We start from the raw sequence: 18,589 nt of genomic DNA on the forward strand, positions 1-18,589 counted from the left end.
CTCTGGGCACAGAAGGACAGACTTAGCCAGTTTAGCAGGTTGTATTTATTTCTTCTTAAAAAATGTTGAAAAATAAACCCATGTCTGCATAAGTTCCCAACCCACCAAGTTTTGGGGGGAGGGGGGCAAAGTGGGCACCTAATTCATTGCTGCTTAGCATTGCCATCTGGTCTTGAACACAGCTCCCCATCCAGCCTTGGCTGCCGGGAGGCTGCAAGGGGCCTTTGCCCACCTTCCCTCAGCCCGTCCCCGCCTCACCCCAGACTTATTGCTGAAAGAAGGGCAAGGTGAATGAGGTCGGCCAACACCCCAAACTATCTTTTCCACGAGACCCCCCCACGCTAAGGTCACTACCCCGTACCCACAAAAGGCAGGCCCCTGCAGGGAGGCAGGCAGCTACTCCAGTCCCAGCCAAGAAGCCCAGGAAGCGGAGTACCCTTGGGCCAGCTCCAAAGGGCCCCGAGTCCCAGCCCCTAGCCCGGTGTTGACTGGTTTAGCTGCCAGGACACAGGTCCCAGCTATTCCACCCGGTAGCTCTAGTGCTTCAAAAGATCTAGCAAGAGCCCTAATCCCTTGTGTCCTCAGTGGTGTCCAGCAAAAGGGGGGACAGGGTTTAGAAGACCAGGACTCAAAGTGAGGGTGCTGGAGGCTCCAGAGATGCTCCGATCAGGGTGGGTGGGGGCTGAGCGCCAGGGCGGGCAGTGTGGCGAGAGGCAGCCAGGGCTGGGCGGATGAGAGGAGGTGGGGGCTGGTTGGGGGCCAACCGGGGCTGCAGGAATCGGCCCTGCTGCAGTGGGGGTGGCTGGCGGAGCAGGGTAGGAGCCGTGGGCAGAGGTGGCCTCAGCAACGGGGGTGGCTGAGACAGTGAGGTGGGTGGTGGAGGGGGTGGTGGCGCAGGGGGTACAGATCGAGGCGCAGACGTGGAGACAGATGTGATCTGGACCTGAGGGAAAGAAGAGTAAGAAAGCTGCTCTTGCACATTCTCAGCCGCCTCCAGCCGACACCCTTTCCCTCCTCCACCCTCCCTCTCCCTCACCTCATCATCTTCTTCTAGGGCTGGAGCAGCCACTGGCACCCCTCGCCTAGCCTCCTCCATGGGGGCGGGAGCTGCAGGTGCCCCATCCTGCTCAGCCTCCCATTCCTGCAGCACCTCCTCCAGGTTGAAGCGTCGCCGGTAGCTCACAAAGAAGGTCTTCACCTGGGTCAGAGTCTTGTTTCCAATCACCTCGGCAATAGCCCCGAAGTCTTTGCCATATCTGCGGATAGCTGCAGAGGTCAAAGGGCAGTGAAGTGTAAATGCCCCTTTGCTAATAATTAGTTCTCTGACCCTTCCCTCTACCCTCAACTCCTTGGGGTCCTTGGTTCTCCCCTGCAGCACCCACCTTGTACAGCCAAAAGTTGCTCATCTGTAGTCCAGCGGGAGTTGAACTTGATATTGGCCTGGAGCAAGCAAACAACATCAATTATCTTTAGTCTCAAAAATATGGAGCTAGATGCTGGGAAGGTGGCTCAGTGGTAGAGCGCTTGCCTTGCATGCATGAGGCCCTTGGTTCGATTCCTCAGCACCACATAAGCAAACAGAAAAAAGCCAGAAGTGGTGCTGTGGCTCAAGTGGTAGAGCGCTAGCCTTGAGCTGAAGTGCTGAGGGACAGCACCCAGGCCCAGAGTTCAGGCCCCATGAATGGACCCCAAAAAAAAAAGCTCAGGAGAGTGCCCAGGCTCTGAGTTAAAGCCCCACAACTGGCAAAAAAAAAAAAAAAAAAAAAAAAAAAACTAGCTAGTGGCTCATGCCTGTAATCCTTGCTAATCAGGAGACTAAGACCTAGAAGGTTGTGGTTTGAGGTCAGCCTGGGCAGAAAAATCTGCAGGATTCTCTCTCCAATTAACTGGCAAAATGCCAACCTGGAGCCACAACTCAGGTGGTAGAGTGCCAGCCATGAGAGCATGAGATCCTGCATTCAAGCACCCATTTACAAAGCAGACTTTTTGTTCCACCTCCAGAAAGCCCCCTTCTGCACCCAAACTTGCAGAACAGTCTTACCTCTGGGGGGCGGAGGGGGTCAATGCCACCCTCTAGGGCTTGGCGGAGGCTGCTATTAGTCTGCTTCATGCTCTGCACCTAGGAAGGTCAGGAAGGAGGGATATCAAACTTGCCATCCCAAGGAAGCCGCCATGCCCCACCCCTCCCAGGGTCCTACTTAATAGATACGAGAGCCACTTTCCCCAAAAAGCTCTCTGCCCCCCACAATCCAGTACACTCCTCCTTTACAGCCACCAGGCAGCAGATGCCGCGCGCCTCTCCTGTCTGCAGACAGCTTTCTTAAGAAAGCCCAGACAATGGGACTGAGTTAGGTATCACCTCCCCTTATACCTCAGGTGGTCCCAAACCAGTTCCTACCAGCTGATTTCCCCCTCCCCCTTTTCTTGGGCCCCCACCTGGCGCTTGAGGGAGATGAGCTGTGAGTCAAGACCTCGAAGTGTGAGGTTGGCGAGGTCGGGGCTCCCTGACACTGCAGTGAGGCCCTCAGGGCTCAGGTACATGCCCTTGGGTGGGCGTCGGCGGGTTCGTAACGGGTGGTGGCGGTACTGTGATGCCTGGACCTCCTTCTTCCCAGGGCCAGGACGGGCATTCAGAGGTCGAGAAGGCAGAGGCTGCAGAAAAAGGAGAGGAGGTGGTAGGTAGCACAGAGGAAGGCAGAGGGGTAAGGGCCTGGAGAGGGCAGAGCAGCCTGGACTCACCTCTCTCTTAGGATCCCCCACATCAGGCTCTCCTTCACTCCCAGCTCCTCGTCCCTCTTCAAGTTCATCACTGTTGACACAGTGGCCAAGGAGGCTATGAGGCAGGGGCCAGAAATACCGCCCTTCCTATCCCCAGCAGACCCAGACCCCCCTGACCTGTCCTCTTTTTCCTTGCGGCCACCAAGCCGCCGTGCTTGTCTGTCCATCACGCTAGTTCGGCTTCGAGTCTTCTTCCAAGAGTAGTAATACTTCACCAGGCTGGGAATCAGCTTGTCAGGTAGCTAGAAAGGCAAGGCCAGAGGTGGGGGCCCACCTGAGACTCAGCCCCACATAAGCTGGCTGGGGTGGAGGGGTTGAGAAGCACCAGAGGGGCCAGGGAGAAGTTTACCATCTGCTGGATCCGCTGGAAACACTTGCCATGGAAGCCGAAAGCCTGTTCAAACAGCACCTTGTCCTCCACGGTCCACTCGTCCGGGAACGGAGTGAAGTTGGCCAGATCAGCCAGTGACTTCTCCACATCATGCTTATGCCACAGGAGCATGCCCAGGGCCTGGCCCAGGACAACAGGCCACTCAGGCTTGGCCACCCCTGCATAGTCCCCTTCCTACCCCTCAGTTCCTCAGGACCCCGGCTTACCTGCTCAATGTTGTAGCCATGCTTCTCCTTGGCCATCGCAATGTATTTGTCAACTGCAAGAAAGAGGAACAGGGTCTTGGCTAAAAAGGTTACAGCTACTAACCCAGGTGCGAGGGGCAAGGCCCCTAGGCCGACATCCCACAATCAAGAGCTGAACTTGAGCTGTTGCCCAGGCTGGTCTAGGAGCTCCTAGACTCAAGCAAACTATCGGCCTCAACCTGGAGAGTAGTTGGGGCCACAGAGCTGGCTTCCAGCTTTCTGAATCTTAAGAAGGCCTCATGAAGCCGGGCGCTGGTGGCTCACGCCTATAATCCTAGCTACTCAGGAGGCTGAGATCTGAGGATCGCAGTTCAAAGCCAGCCCGGGCAGGAGAGACCGTGAGACTCCTATCTCCAATAAACCACCAGAAAACCGGAAGTGGCGCTGTAGCTCAAGTGGTAGAGCGCTAGCCTTGAGCTGAAGAGCTGGGGGACAGTGCCCAGGCCCAGAGTTCAAGCCCCACGACCGACCAAAAAAAAAAAAAAGGCCTCATGAGGCTGGGAATGTGGCTTAGTGGTAGAGTGCTTGCTTAGTTAGCAAGCATGAAACCCTGAGTTTGATTCCTCAGTACCACATAAACAGAAAGAGCCAGAAGTGGTGCTGTGGCTCAAATGGTAGAGTGCTAGCCTTGAGCAAAAGAAGCTCAGGGAGGGGCTGGGAAGGTGGCTCAGTGGTAGAGTGTTTGCCTTGCATGCATGAGGCCCTGGGTTCAATTCCTCAGCACCACATAAGCAGATAAAGCCGGAAGTGGGGCTGAGGCTCAAGGGGCAGAGCACTAGTCTACAGCTGAAGAGCTGGGAGATAGCGCCCAGGCCCAGAGTTCAGGCCCCACAACCGACAAAAAAAAAAGAAGCAGTAGCTCAGGGATAGTGTCCAGGCCCTGAGTTCAAGCCCCAAGACTGGAGTGAGGGAACCTCAGGAGATGAACCTGAGTCTCCATCCCCCAGAGCTCAGCCTAACCATACGCCAGCCCCACTCACGCTTGGCATCAGACACGCAGTGGTTGGGTGACCACACCAGCATCCCCTTCAGCTCCTTGTTGCTATAGCGGGCCGGGCTCTCTAAAAGACACAGAAGCAGGAGAGAATAACTCAGATCAGCTTGATGATGCTGGCCCAGACCTGAGGCCCCCAGACAGCAAAGGAGCTGGGCCTGGGAGGTAAGGCCCAGGAGGAAGGAGGAGCAGAGACCCAGACAGGAAGGCAGTGAAGGAAAACCAACCATGCTACTGGGCCACTCACCCCCCCCCACCCGCCCACAGGAGCCAGCCAAGGGCTCCCCAGGTGGGGCTGCAGGCCAAGCCACCGGCCATGGCCTCCTCCTCCCCCTCCCCTTCACCGCCTGTCCTGCCACTCACCAGGCTTGCACTCCGGAATTACGGCCTGGTAATTGGTTCCAACGCGGATCATGCTGTCTGTGGAGGCAGGGGGAGGGAATCAGGACTCCAGGGAGGGAAGGGGGGGTGTGGAAGGATGTGGTGGGGGAGGTGGCTGGCCTGGACTTCTCCTTCCTGACCACCCAAGGCCCTCACCTTCTAGGAGACTCTTTCCCCAGCTACAGAAGAGACAAGAAGTGAACCCCCCACCTACACATGGACCTAAAAAGGGGGGAGGGGGGACCAGAGGGCAGTTTTACAACTCAGGTCAAAGCAGAGTGCTTTGTTCTGGCAGGGAGTGGGGCCTGGAGGGCATCCCCAGGCCCTGGACGGCAGCCCCCCCCTCCGACCCCCCCCTCCCCGGGAGTCCTCACAAGCTTGGTGTGGAGGTGTCTTTCCAGCCCCAGCCCCAGCCAGATGGTCTCCTACAAGGTGGCAAGGTGCAGGAGGGACCTCATTGTGGAAAGGTGGCACCCCCTAAACTTCCTCAGCCAAAGGGCAGAGTGGAGAGAGGCCAGACTCCTGTGCTGGCAGCCCTGGGCTGCGGAGAGGAGCGAGGCAGACGCTCCCATCCACAAGGGGAGGGAAAGGCAGCGTCATGACAGACCCCAGGGCTGTGTACCTCTTCTCCCCGCATCCTGCCCCTCTGCACCGCCCCCCGCCCCAGGCGGCGCCAGGCTCACCATGCGAGTGCTCCTCCTCGCTGCTGTCATCCTCCGAGTGCGGCTGTCCACCGTTGGGAGCCGTCTTGGCCCGGCTGCGGGACAGGATCCCCGAACCCGCCCCGGGTTTCTCCATCACCGAGGGCATGACCCCGTTCCGCTGCCCCGGGGGGGCGCGGGAGCCTTCGGGGGGCTGCGGCGGCGGCCGCGCTCGCTCCGCGTGCCGTGCCCGGCCCGGCCTGGAGAGGTCGCCACTGAGGCGGAGGCGGCAGAAGGGGCCCGGGGCCGGCGGGCCGGGCGGCGCGGGCGACCCTCACCGGCGGCGTCGGAAAAGTTTGTTAAAAAAAAAAAAAAAGTGGGGTGTGCGGGGGGGGGGGTGCGCGCCAGGACCGCAGCGGCGGGGCGCGCTCGCTGTGCGCCCCTCGGGGCTGGGGCTCCCCCGGAGGAGTCGGGGGGCGCCTGTCCTCGGGGCGCCCCGGAGCTCCTGCCGGCCGCCTGCCCAGGTCGTTCCAGCCGGCGAGCGGTGCAGCGCGATCTACGCCCGCCGTGGGCTTCGCGCCTCGAGGCTGAGCCAGGGATGCCCGGGGTGCCCGGGCGGGGACCCCCGGTCCCGACCAGACCCCAGCGCACGACGGCAGCCGGGCGGCGGCGGCGGCGGCGGCGGCGGCGGGACGGCGCGCACCGCACCGCACCGCACCGCGCGTGGCGCCGGGGGCAGAGTTGCCGGGAGGCGGGCGGAGCGCAGCCGCGGGCGCCGCCTCGCCTCGCGCCCTCCCCGGCGCGCTCCTCGCTCGCTCGCCCGCCGCTCGCTCCCCGCCGCCCGCTCGCTCTCCGCCCGCTCCTCGCGCACACAATGAAGCTGCTGGCAGGGAAGTAGTGCCGGCTGCGGCCTCAGCACCCCTCCCCCAGCCGATGCCTCCGCCAGCTGAACATCTGGCCCTGGGGTGGGAGGGAGGCCGGGGGCGGGGCCGGGGCCGGGGCTAGACCTCCAGGGGGTGGGGTCAGGCCCCGGGTGGGGCGCGCGTCCCTCCGCGGGGCCCCTTTGCATCCCTGAGGCGTCCCCCCCCTCCCGGACTGGCCCCCGGGGGAGACCTCATGCTCCCCCACACACACGTCCCCCATGTTCCCCTAGGGGCAGCCGCGGGTCGGGTCCCCCCACACCCGTGGGCTCGGGTTTCTGCCGCCCGCCGCCTGCCCCGGGGCCCCGAGGCCGCTTGCCCGCCCGCCCGGGTGGAGCCCAGCTTTTCCTTCCATTTCCCTTCCTGCCAAGGAACTCCCCGCCCCCCCTTCCGCAGGGGGACACCCCCCCTCCGTGCGCCCTTAGGGGCCAAAGCGGATGGGAAGCCGGACAGGACCGGCGAGCAATGAATTCCTCCAAGAGCTACTAGGCCAGAGCCTGACTTCTGGTGGGGTTCCCAGCGGGTCACCTCAGTTCCCCTTCACTGCTGCAGCCTGCACCCCCCAAAAAAAAAACCAACCCGGTGGCATGAATAGCTGAGGGATGCGCGTGGAAGGTGCGGGGAGGGGGGAGGTCTCCTCCCCGGGGGCTCCTGTCACCCCCCCCCCCGCGGACAAGCACGGGCAGAGTGACAGACAGACCGGGGAGCGGGCGGGGAGGCACAGACGGGGAGGGGGAGGGGGTGGGCAGAGGCTTCCAGAGCCAGACCCAGCCACCCTGCCAGGCACACAAAGAGCCAGCGCACACACCGGCGGCGGCGGCGGCGGCGGCGGCGGCGGCGGCGGCGGCGGCGGCTCGGAGCCCGCGCTGCGCCCCTGCGGTCCCCGCCGCCGCCGCCGCCCGCCCGGGCACGTGCGGCCCAGCACACCGGCCGAGGCCCCCGGACTCAGCGCCAGCAGCCACCTGGACGCGGGGCCCCCCGCAGTGCCCAGATCGAGCCCAGCCTGCACCCTCCACTCCCTTCCCTCCTCGGCCACTCTGTAATCAGATTCCTAAATTTAGCAGCAGCCGTGGGCCCAGCCAGGGATCCCCGCCCCCACCCCGGCCGGCCGCCTGGCCGGGGTCCTGCGGTCAGGCCACGACCTGGCCGGGGACCGCCCATTCGTGGGGGCTCTTCGAGGGCGGGCCTGGCCAGTCGGGCACGACCCCACCCGGCTGCGGGCCCGTCGGGCCACAGAGGGCCACCCAGCCAGCGGCCACGTTGCCCGCCACACCTTGGGTCACTGCTCCAGGGCCTTTTTTCCTTCTCTATCAAGGGTTTGGGGGCACAAAACCCCGGGGTGAACAGGTCTGGACAAAGGAGGAGGCAACTGCATAGACCCAGAAGCATTCTGAGTGCAAGGAGGGGGGGGTCTTCTCCAAGATGCAAAGCCTCTCCCCAGCCACCCCTCAGAGTGGCAGGGTGCCCCCCCACCCCGCCCCTCATCCATCCCCTCTGCCTGGCTGGCAACCAGGGCGCACCCCACCCTCCTCAGTGATGGCGGTGGTCTTTCATCTTGTGGCTGGAGCCCATTAGGCAGGAGGACCTCGGCGTGGTCCCCATCCCCCACTAGCTCCATCCATTCTTACACCTAGGATCCCGGGCTCAGTCAAGCACCCCTCCACCCCCACCCTAGACTTCAGCATCATGCTTATTTTTTTGCCTCCTTCCACCAGGGCTGCACAAGGGACCTCCCCCCCCACCACACACACACACAGCAGTCACACACTCACTACCTGGTGGGGATTCCTCAGCTGCTGACCCCAGAACCCCAACCCCACCCTCCAGGACCTAATTCTGTTCTCAGTTCTCTCCCTGGAACCAAACACTGGGGCAAAAAGAAGATCCTGCTCTCTGGAGGTCGGGGGAAGGGAGAGGCTTCTCCCCTGGGTGGAGCGATCTCAGGCCCTGGGTAAGGCTTCTGCGGAGGTGACACCCCCACACAGGAGGGCCATCACAGGGGTTGGAGGGTGCCCATGGGGGGCCACAGGGTCTAGTCAGGAGATGCATTTTCCCCAAGCAACCTCCTCCTCTAGGGGCCAGGGTGCAGGGTTGGCAGGGAGGGGCAAAGCCCCACCCCTCCCACCTGCTTCACCCACCCCCTCCCCAGCTGGCCCCCTCTTTTGTGCGAAGGCACACAAAGGACAAGGGGCCCCGGCCGGCCTGGCCATCTGCTCCCAGCAGCCTGAAGGCTCTTAAAGAGACAGCACCCCCTCCCTGCTGCCCTGGGGCTGTGGGGTGCTGCAGTGTCACAGGACCTGCATCAAATCAGCACCCCAGATCTCACCCACCTTCCCCTAAATGCCTGTGCCCCCAGACCTGGACGTCAGCCCTCCTCAGGCCTGGGGGTGCAGAGGTGCCACATGGCCCGCAGCATAGGGTGTGGGAGGGGAGAGGAGAGGCCGCCTGGGACCAGCCCCTCCCTCTCCTCCAGCCTAGGGAAGCTTGGTGACCAGCTGGAGGAGGGGGGGGGGTGCCTTGCCTCCCTGGGGCCACCTGGGAGCTTGGAGAGAGTGCGGGTCTCTAGGGAATGGCCTCCATTTTGACTGATGAGTTCTATTCATGCGCAGGAAGGGAGAATGACTGAAGGAGGGCGCCTGTGCATCTTCAGTCCAAGCTGCCCGAGATCGAATCCCTGCCTTTATCCTCTGTCCTTCCAGATGAAGAAACTGAGGCTTGGGCTTGGCCCCACAAGCCTCTGCCTCAAAGCCTGTCTCGCTTGCCTCTGGCACTAAAGGTGCCCCCTTCCTCAGGTCCCCAGGATCACCAGTCTAGCCTCTCTGGGCGATTTGCCACACCACTCACGGACACCCATGCACTTGGTTAGTATGACTGTGCCACTGTGTTGGCGGCTGTGTTCCCTGGGCCTGGCATACAGCAAGCGCTCGGCATTTGCTGACAGCGTGACTGTCAGGAGGCTGAGCCCTCAGCTTTTCTCTTGGCTAGAGCTCTCAGCCCTGCTGGCCTTCCTCTGCTTCAAGGTGAGGCAGGGGTACAAAGATCGCCCTGGAATGGTGGGAAAGAAAAGGAGAGTGACCTTTGGTGAGCCTCAGGCCTTCCTCCTCCTCTTCCTCTCCTTCCTCCTCCCCCCTCCTCCTCCCCTGAAATGGGGGGGAGGGGTTCCAGCCAATCCAGAACCTGCCAGTCCTGCCACACAGACTGGGACTGTCCTGAGCAAAGCTGATCTTTGTGGGGTGGTGCCTGGGACCCCCAGTGACCACACCAAGGAGGCTAAACTTGGGCAGAGAGCTAGAAACCTGGGTGAGCAGTTAAGGGGTGATGTATGCTGTAGAATGGAAGGAACTTGGGGGAGCTCCCCGAGGGCCCCCTCATGCTCCCCCTCTGCCCTCCCATGCACAGCCCCCCCCCAGCAGGCAGTGGGGCTCGGGGTGCTGCCCTACCAGTCCTTGTGCCCTGGTGAGCCCTGCCCTCCACTCAGCTCTGCCAGCCTCCCAGTTGTGAAGAAAAAGGCTGAGAGGTGACAGAGGTGGCAATCCGGTGCTTGGCACCAGCTCAGCACTGAGGCTAAAGGAATCTGCGGGGGGGTGGGGGGGGGAGGGTGGCTCTGGGAATGGCGCTGGGGGAGCTGGGGGAGTCCAGGCCCAGGCCGCAAGCAAAAGGAGCCCCCAGGCTTCCTGACACTCCACCAGGCTAGTGGCCTGGAAATCTGACTCCTGAGCCAGGCAGGAATAGGGGGAGGAGAGGTCCAAAAGACCTCCCTTGATAGGAAGGCAATGGGGCCTCTCTGAATCTCTAAGAGGCAGCTTCAAGACCTAGACCCCCTTCCTTTCTCAGGAAGCTGGGAAGGGGGGGGGGGGGGCGCTCCTCTTCCCTCACCTGGGCAACAACTGCGCCCTCTAGTGGTGACCGCGCAGACTGGAGGGTCCCACAGTAGTCTGGACACGTCCGTTTGAGTAAAGCTGAGCCTTCCTGGCACTCTGAAGTGATTAAGCTTTGGAGATGAATGCCTGAAATTTGCCCGATTCAATCCCAGGCCATTGGAATCACTGAGCCTTCAATCTGTCCCTAGCCCCCAGCTAAGTCTTGTCCCTAGATTTACCAAGAACCTTCCAGAGCAAAGTTCCAGGTAGTCTAGAGACCATAGTGGAGACAGGCACAGCCTGGACGAAAGCAAGCCAGAAGCTTAGTTCTAGGGTGAGTCCTAGCTCTGTGCTCTGTGCTGTGTGGCTGTAGGTGAGTTCCTTGTTCCCCTCTGTGTCCCGGCACTGTGCTGCAGCCCTAAGCAGATGGGTTTCTGGGTCTGAACTCTGGAGCAAGAAGCTCCGCCTCCATGACATCCTCCATTTAACCTCACAGGTGCCTCAGATCAGACCTCAGTGTGGTTCCTCAGATCTACTAACTGCACACTAACTGGCTAAATACGGATTCTCTTTTTGTTGTTGGTGGTGGTCGTGAGGCTCGAACTCGGGGCCTGGGCGCTATCCCTCAGCTCTTCAGTTCAAGGCTAGCCACAGTGCCACTTTTGGTTTTCAGGTGGTTTATTGGAGATAAGAGTTTCACGGGCTTTTCTTGTCTGGGTTGGCTTTGAACCGCCATCCTCAGATCTCAGCCTCCTGAGGAACTAGGATGACAGGCATGAGCCACTAGCACCAGGTTCCAGGGTTTTCTAGCCTGCATTGGATCCAGCCTAACACATCCATTCAGCGTCTACTGGGACCCACACACCTTGAAAACCCTGGCCCCACCCATCTCCATGCCCAGCCTCTTCCACCAGACGGCTGGACCCAGCCTATAACCTCTGTCTGCCAGGGCACACTCAGGGCTTCAGAGCCAGAAATGAGTACCCACCCCACACCTCACCCCAAGATCCACCTCCACTACTCCCCCATGACCCTGTGGCATCTGTGAAAACCCCAGAATCTTCCCCCACTCAGATTCAGCCTCTAGACTACCTTTCCCCACTTGAAGAGGACTTCCCTCCCAGCCCCCTTCCCCCCAATGCCTTGGTCCCCTTTCAGCTCAGCACCCCATTGTCCTTCCCCTCAGCAGACAAGTCTGTCTAGTTTCTTCCATCTTTAACTTCCTCCTCCTACCCAACATGGCTCCAAACCCATCTCCTTTCTGCTAAAGCTGGGCTTCTCCAAAGACTTGTTCACAGTCAGCAGTCAGGGCTGGTGGCTCACACCTGTAATCCTAGCGACTCAAGAGGCTGAGATCTGAGAACCAAGGTTCAAAGTCAGCCTAGGCAGTAAGGTTTGTGAGACTTTTATCTCCAATTAACCACCAAAAAGCTGGAAGTGGGGGCTGTGGTTCAAATGGTAGAGCACTAGCCTTAAGTGGAAAAATTAACAGACTAGGTCCTGAGTTCAAGTTCCAGTAGGTTGTCTCACGCATATTCACACCCCCCCCCCAACATCCTTGTCCTTGCCTCCCATTCCCTCTCCAACCACTCCTCAGAATCTGCACCTGCTGCCATGGGCTTCTTTATCTTTAAACTCAAAATCGCTTTGCTGGGCCTGGTCCCACCCACCCCACAGCAGCACTGGATGCTGGCTTCTCCCTGGATCCGCTCCCTGTGAGCTCCAAACCCTTAGTGTTGGTCCTGGTCCTCTAGGCTCTATCCACATCCCTCAAGTCTCCAGACTTTCAAAGCCTGGCCACCCCCATCCATCTATCGTAGGCCCCCAGCTCCAGACCCCGGTCCCCACATCCAACCAAATGCCTCCTGGTCTCTAGTTGTCTCTCGAGTCTGTACAACACTGATCTCACATCACTACAAGCTCAGCCAGCCCTCCCTAGCCCCATGTTTGGTAAGGTGGACCCTCCCTCTCCTTTCCTTGCTGGGGTCCTCCAGTCTCCAGCTCCTGCCCTGCCTCTCAGGGCCACTCTCAGGCCTTACCCTATTCCTGAGCCTCTTCTAATCTGCCCTCTTCTAATTTGTTCTTTATTGACAGCCAGGGTGCACTTTCCAAAACCCAGACCTGAGCAGATGCATCTTTTACTCACCAAGCTCCTTAGTAGGATTAATCTCCTTGAAAATCTGTTCCCCTTCAGTCCCTCTCCCTTTCCCCTTTCTTGCTCTGGCATCTACTGTCAACCTTCCCCCAGGCCCTGGACATCAAGATTGACTCAGAAGAAGCCTAGAGACCTGAGCAAGCCCAATTAACTGGCTGCAAATATGGGACCAAGAACAGGAAGTTGAACCCAGGTGAGTTAGCTGCCATCTTTGATTTTCAAGAATAGCCAGCTAGCTAGGTAGGTGTGGGCCAATAAAGGAGACTGGGGCCAGAGGACCAAGAGTTCAAGGCCAGCCTGAGCTGTGGATACAGCTCAGAAAAGAAAAAAAGACCAGGTGATGATGGCTCATGCTACTTAGGAGGCTGAGATCTGAGGATCAAGTATCATGGTTTGAAGCCAGCTGGGGCAGGAAAGTCTGTGAGACTCTTACCTCCAGTTGACCACCAGAAAACCAGAAGTGGAGCTGTGGGTCAAAGTGGTAGAGCGCTAGCCTTGAGCAGAAGAGCTCAGGGACAGCGCCCAGGCCCTGAGTTCAAGCCTTAGTACGTGTGCACACATGCGCACCTGTACATGTGTTATATGTGCATATGCACGCACGCAGTTGGTATGGTTATATAACATGTGGTCTACAGGGATTCCAGGCCAGCCTCCCTGCCCAAAGTTAGCACAAGACCCTATCTGAAAAACAAAACAGCAAAAGGGCCGGGGTCAAGGCTTAATGATAGAGCTCTAAGCAGGAGGCCAAGAGTTCAACACCCAGGACAAGGGAGGGAGGAAGGGAGGGAAGAGAAAAGACAGGAGAGAGAAGATAAGGAGGGATGGGAGGGGGGGATGCCGCACATCATTGCAGAAGATACCAGGAGATGCTCCGCTGCAGAAGACGCTGAAGAAATAAACCTGTTTTGTTTTGTTTTCAGCAACATAATTGACCTCATGGGCCAAACTCACCTGAAGCCACTAAACCTCTAAACGTTTTTTGTTTTTTTAGTGGGTCCTGGGGCCTGAACTCTGGGCCTGGGCGCTGTCCCTCAGCTCTTCAGCTCAAGGCTAGTGCGCTACCACTTGAGCCACAGCGCCACTTCCGGCTTTTTTCTGCTTATATGGTGGTGAGGAATCGAACCCAGGGTCTCATGCATGCGAAGCAAGCACTCTACCCCTGAGCCAACTTGCCAGCCCCACCTCTAAGCTTTTCCACCTAAGTAAATATTGAGCCAATACATTTCCTAGATTAAACCTTATTCATTTCTGTCTGCTTCCACACAGCCTCAGAACATCCCATGTTTCAAATGGTTCACCCACACTTAATCTGTAATTCTAAGCACTCACTGAGTCTCTTTATTTTTTATTTTTGCCCTTCCTGAGGCTTGAACTCTGGACCTGGGTGTCCATGAGTTCCTTTTGCTCAAGGTTAGCACTCTACCACTTTGAGCCACACTGACACTTCTGGTTTTCTAGTGGTTAATTGGCTATAAGAGGCTTGTGGACTTTCCTGCCAGAGCTGGCTTTGAACCAAGATCCTCAGCTCTTAGCCTCCAGAGTTGCTAGGATTACAGGTATGGGTCTTAGTTTCTGCTGACTAGTCCTTATTTACCTTTCAAAAAGAAGCTCAATGGGGCTGGGAAGGTGGCTCAGTGGTAGAGCGCTTGCCTTGCATGCCAGAGGCCCTGGGTTCAATTCCTCAGCACCACATAAGCAAAAAGAAAAAAAAAAAGCCAGAAGTGGCGCTGTGGCTCAAGTGGTAGAGCGCTAGCCTTGAGCTGAAGAGCTGAGGGACAGCGCCCAGGCCCAGAGTTCAAGCCCTACGACCAACCAAAAAAAAAACAAGCTCAAAGCTCAGCAGTATCTACTTGTAATCCTTGCTCCCCAGGAGGCTGAGTTCATTGTTCAAAGTCAGCCTACATAGAATAATAATCTGTAAGACTCTTATCTCCAATTACATAACAAAAATGCCAGATTGGAGGTGTGGCTCAAGTGGTTTGGTTTGGTTTAGAGTATGGGGCTTGAACTCAGGGCCTGGGCATTGTCCCTAAACTCTTTTGCTTAAGGTTAGCGCTCTACCAATTGAGACACAGCGCCACATCTGGTTTCAGGTAGTTAATTGGGGATAAGAGTCCCACAGACTTTCCTGCCCCAGCTGGCATTGACCATGATCCTCAGATCTCAGCTTCCTGAATAGCTAGGATTACAGGGGAGAGCCACCAGCACCCTGCATAGCACCGGTCTTGAGCAAAAAATCTAATAGGCAAGAGCACAAGGCCCTGAGTTCAAGTCCTAGTCCATATTGGTAGAGAAAAAGAAAAAAGAAAAGGAAGCAAGCTCAGCTCTCACCCTGCTTAGGACATCTGACTCTCCACTTCTCCCTCTTTTTTTTTTTTTTTGCTCGGTTGTGGGCCTTGAACTTTGAGCCTGGGCGCTGTCCCTCAGCTCTTTAGCTCGAGGCTAGTGCTCTACCGCTTGAGCCACAGCGCCACTTCTGATTTTCTAGTGGATTATTAGCAATAAGTGGAGTTTCCTGCTCAGGCTGGCTTTGAACCACAATCCTCAGATCTCAGCCTCCTGAGTAGCTAGAATTACAGGCATGACCCACCAGCTCCCGGCTTTCTCCCCCTTTTTAATGGTGTAACCACCTACCTGGTACCCGATGGTATTGCATGTGGTGCACAGCACACAGTAGGTGCTAAAACTCTGGCTGCTGACAGACTGGTGTTCTGAGCCCTCAGTTCCACAGCTCAACCCTACTCCCTCCACCCACACCAAAGCACGAGGTCTAGAGACCTTTTCTGTTGGTGGTAGTGGTCGTGGTGGTCCTAGGGCTTGAACTCAGGGTCTGGATGCTGTCCCTAAGCTTTTTCACTCAGGGCTAGCACTCTACCACTTTGAGGCACAGTGCCATTTCCAGTTTTTATTTTTTAGTAGCTAATTGGAGTTAAGAGCCACCAGGAGCCTGGCTCACTCAACCTTTTCACTCACAACTGATGCCCTACCACTTCAGACACACCTCCAACTTGGCATTTTTACTATTTATCTTATTTATTTTTTGATCAGTCATGGGGCTTGAACTCTGGGCCTGGGCTCTGTCTGTGAGCTCTTCAGCTCAAGGCTAGCACTTTACTACTTTAAGCCACAGTGCCACTTTGGTTTTCTAGTGGTTGGTTGGAGATGAGAGTCTCATGGACTTTCCTGCCCAGCCTGGCTTTGAACTGTGAGCCTCAGATCTCAGCCTCCTGAGTAACTAGGATTACAGATGTGAGGCACCAGTGGTGTCCAGCTTTTGTTGTTGTTGTTGTTGTTATTGTTGGTTTCAGGTTGTGTCCTGGGCTCTGTCCTTGAGCTCTTTTGCTCAAGGCTAGTGCTCCACATTGAGCCACAGTGCTACCTCCTGTTTTCTGGTGGTTAATTAGGTAAAAGTCTTACAGTCTTTCCTGCTCGGGCTGGCTTGGAACTGTGATCCCCAGATCTCAGCCTCCTGAGTAGCTAGGATTACAGGCATAACCTATGAGCACCTAGCCAAAATCAACTCCTGATGGGAAACAGAAACATTAGACCTTACAGTGAATGCTCAGGGACAGATAATCCAGGATAGACTGGCCAATGGATGGATTTCAAATAGTAGTTTAGACATATTTAGTCATTCCTTCAACAAACACATCCTGTCCAGTGTCTGTCTATCCAGTCTCCTCTCCTCTGCAAAGTCTTATCCAGCGGATATTGGCTGGCAGATTGCCTTGAATCTGTGCTGATGAGGACTCTGAGTCTATAGCTTGCTTCAGCAAGAAAGGCTGCCAGAGGGATTAGTAATGTCTGCCACAGGCACGAAATCGGGTGGCAGGAGACAGACAGTAGGAGAGAGGCTGGAAACAGGACAAATTTGGTGCAGAAAAACCTGGGTCCCTAAAGATGGAGTCCTTGGGTTTTATATGTTGAATTATGTCCTTTCCAAGGCCACTTCCAGCTTTTTCTGCTTATGTGATGCTGAGGAATCGAACCCAGAACCTCATGCATCCAAGGCAAACACTCTGCCACTGAGCAACCTTCCCAGCCCCCTTGACCTTTTTTTTTCCCCCCAAACTTCTGGGCTCTGCACCACTGTATACCCAGCCCTAGATATGGGGCAACCATTTAAAGTGAGGCCGTTGCAGGGGGTGGGGTGGGAAACGGGCACTGCTAATCTAGTCAGACTGGTGTCTTTAGGAAAGGGTGAAATTTGGGCACAGGTAGGTGTGTACAAAGAATGCCATGTGAGCTTGAGGACTGCCCTTTCTCAGCCCAGGAGAGACGCAGGAACAGCCCCCTCCCTCACAGCCCTGCCTGTCTCCTGACCTGCCATGTCTAGTGTGTAGAACCGAGAGATAAGTCTGTGCTACCTGGTTCCAGCTGACCTGCTGCAATGGTCTCCTGCACCTGTGGTCTATGCTCCTGAGGTACGTTCAGATTGGACACGAATTAATTACCTTGACAAAGCCTAAATTGTTGAGCCAGGTGCTAGTGGCTCAACCTGTAACCCTAGCTACTCAGGAACTGAGAATTGAGGTTTGAAGCAAAGCCTGAACAGAAAAGTCTGTAAGGATCATGTCCCAGTACTGGGACATGAACTAAGGGCTTGGGTGCTGTCCTTTAGCTTATTTTTTTTTCTTTTGGTCGGTCGCAGGGCTTGAACTCTGGGCCTAGGTGCTGACCCTCAGCTCTTCAGGTCTAGGCGAGCGCTCTACCACTTGAGCTACAGCGCCACTTCCAGTTTTCTGGTGGTTTATTGGAGATAGGAGTCTCATGGTCTCTCCTGCCCGGGCTGGCTTTGAACTGCAATCCTCAGATCTCAGCCTCCTGAGTAGCTAGGATTATAGGCGTGAGCCACCAGCGCCTGGCTTCCTTTAGCTTATTTTTTTCTCAAGGCTGGTGCTTTACCACTTGAGTCACAGCTCCACTTCCAACATTTTGGTGGTTTATTGCAGGTAAGAGTCTTAGACTTTTTTTTTTTTTTTGGTCAGTCCTGAGACTTGACCTCAGGGCCTGAACCACTGTCCTGAGATTCTTTTGCTGAAGGCTAGCACTCTACCACTTGAGCCACAGTGCTACTTCCAGGTTTGTTCTTCCTATGTGGTACCGAGGAATTGAACCCAGGGCTTCATGCATGTTAGGCAAGCACTCTACCACTGAGCCAAATTCCCAGCCCACTCGGGGAGCATTTTAACTGGGTGGTCCTGACTTGGGATTTCCCATAAGGGTATTGTTGCTAGGTGCTGGGCACTGGGGGCTCACATCTGTAGTATGTAATTCTACCTATTCAGGAGGTGAGATCTGAAGATCAGAGTTTGAAATGAGCCTGGGCAGATAAATCAGATTAACTTCGCCTTTTTTTTTTTTTTTTTTTGGTCGGTTTGTGGGGCTTGAACTCTGGGCCTGGGTACTGTCCCTGCACTCTTCAGCTCAAGGCAAGCACTCTACCGCTTGATCCACAGCGCCACTTCTGTTTTCTAGTGGTTTATTAGAGATAAGAGTTTCATGGACTTTCCTGCTCGGGCTGGCTTTGAACTGTGGTCCTCAGATCTCAGCCTCCTGAGTAGCTAGGAGCTAGGATTACAGGCGTGAGCCACCGGCGCCTGCCTTTTTTTTTTTTTTTGCCAGTCCAGGGCTTGAACTCTGGACCTGGGTGCTGTCCCTCAGCTCTTCAGCTCACTCTACCATTTGAGCCACAGTGCCACTCCTGACTTTTTCCGTTTATGTGGCACTGAGGAATTGAACTTTGAACTCAGGGCTTCATGCATGCCGAGAAAGCACTTTACTGCTAAGCCACATTCCCCCAGTCCCAACACAATGCGTTTTAAATTACCTAATCTTGGTGACTTTGCACCTTCACTGCTGCAGTATTTTTTGTTACACAGGTTGGCTCTATCTCAGGTGGTAAGGGAAACCCGGTGTGAATACCAGGAGGCGAGAGTCACTAGGGCTATTTTTGTGACTGGTTGTCATGGGTTAGATATGAGATCAGGGACTTCTGGGGGCCAGAGATCATGAAGGAAGAATATTATAAACTGAGTTTGGGAAATAGAACTTGGGGCATGGATTAGTTTTCATGGACTACCATAATGAAGTACCACAAAGCAAGATTTCGTTTTCTTTTGGTTCTGGAGGGTAGGTGGTCAGCAAGGTTGGTTCCATTTGAAGGATTTGAGGGAGAGTCTGGATACTGTTTCCTTTGCTTGTAAAAGGGAGGAGTTTTCACA

At 56.6% G+C, this 18,589-nt stretch overlaps 1 protein-coding gene across 3 annotated transcripts; it reads right to left on the bottom strand.

Moving 5' to 3' along the window:
• Positions 1-54: 54 nt before the first annotated feature.
• Rcor2 (REST corepressor 2) lies at positions 55-5,752 on the bottom strand. Of its 3 annotated transcripts, none has more exons than XM_042676101.1 (12): positions 5,473-5,752; positions 4,772-4,828; positions 4,395-4,475; positions 3,376-3,428; positions 3,128-3,262; positions 2,896-3,020; positions 2,740-2,809; positions 2,437-2,652; positions 2,042-2,119; positions 1,383-1,440; positions 1,037-1,266; positions 55-943 (listed from the first exon to the last, which is right to left on the bottom strand). In XM_042676101.1, exons 1-12 carry the CDS (start codon positions 5,597-5,599, stop codon positions 629-631), a joined length of 1,545 nt encoding a protein of 514 aa, XP_042532035.1. In that variant the 5' UTR covers positions 5,600-5,752; the 3' UTR covers positions 55-628. The 3 variants fall into 3 exon arrangements, with proteins under 3 accessions (XP_042532035.1, XP_042532034.1, XP_042532037.1); XM_042676100.1 differs by having other exon boundaries at positions 3,128-3,289; XM_042676103.1 differs by lacking the exon at positions 1,037-1,266 and having other exon boundaries at positions 3,128-3,289.
• Between the last annotated feature and the right edge of the window lie 12,837 nt (positions 5,753-18,589).

This window comes from Dipodomys spectabilis, unplaced genomic scaffold (assembly GCF_019054845.1).
Source record: "Dipodomys spectabilis isolate Male_0828 unplaced genomic scaffold, ASM1905484v1 ptg000030l, whole genome shotgun sequence".
NCBI classification, from domain to species: domain Eukaryota; kingdom Metazoa; phylum Chordata; class Mammalia; order Rodentia; family Heteromyidae; genus Dipodomys; species Dipodomys spectabilis.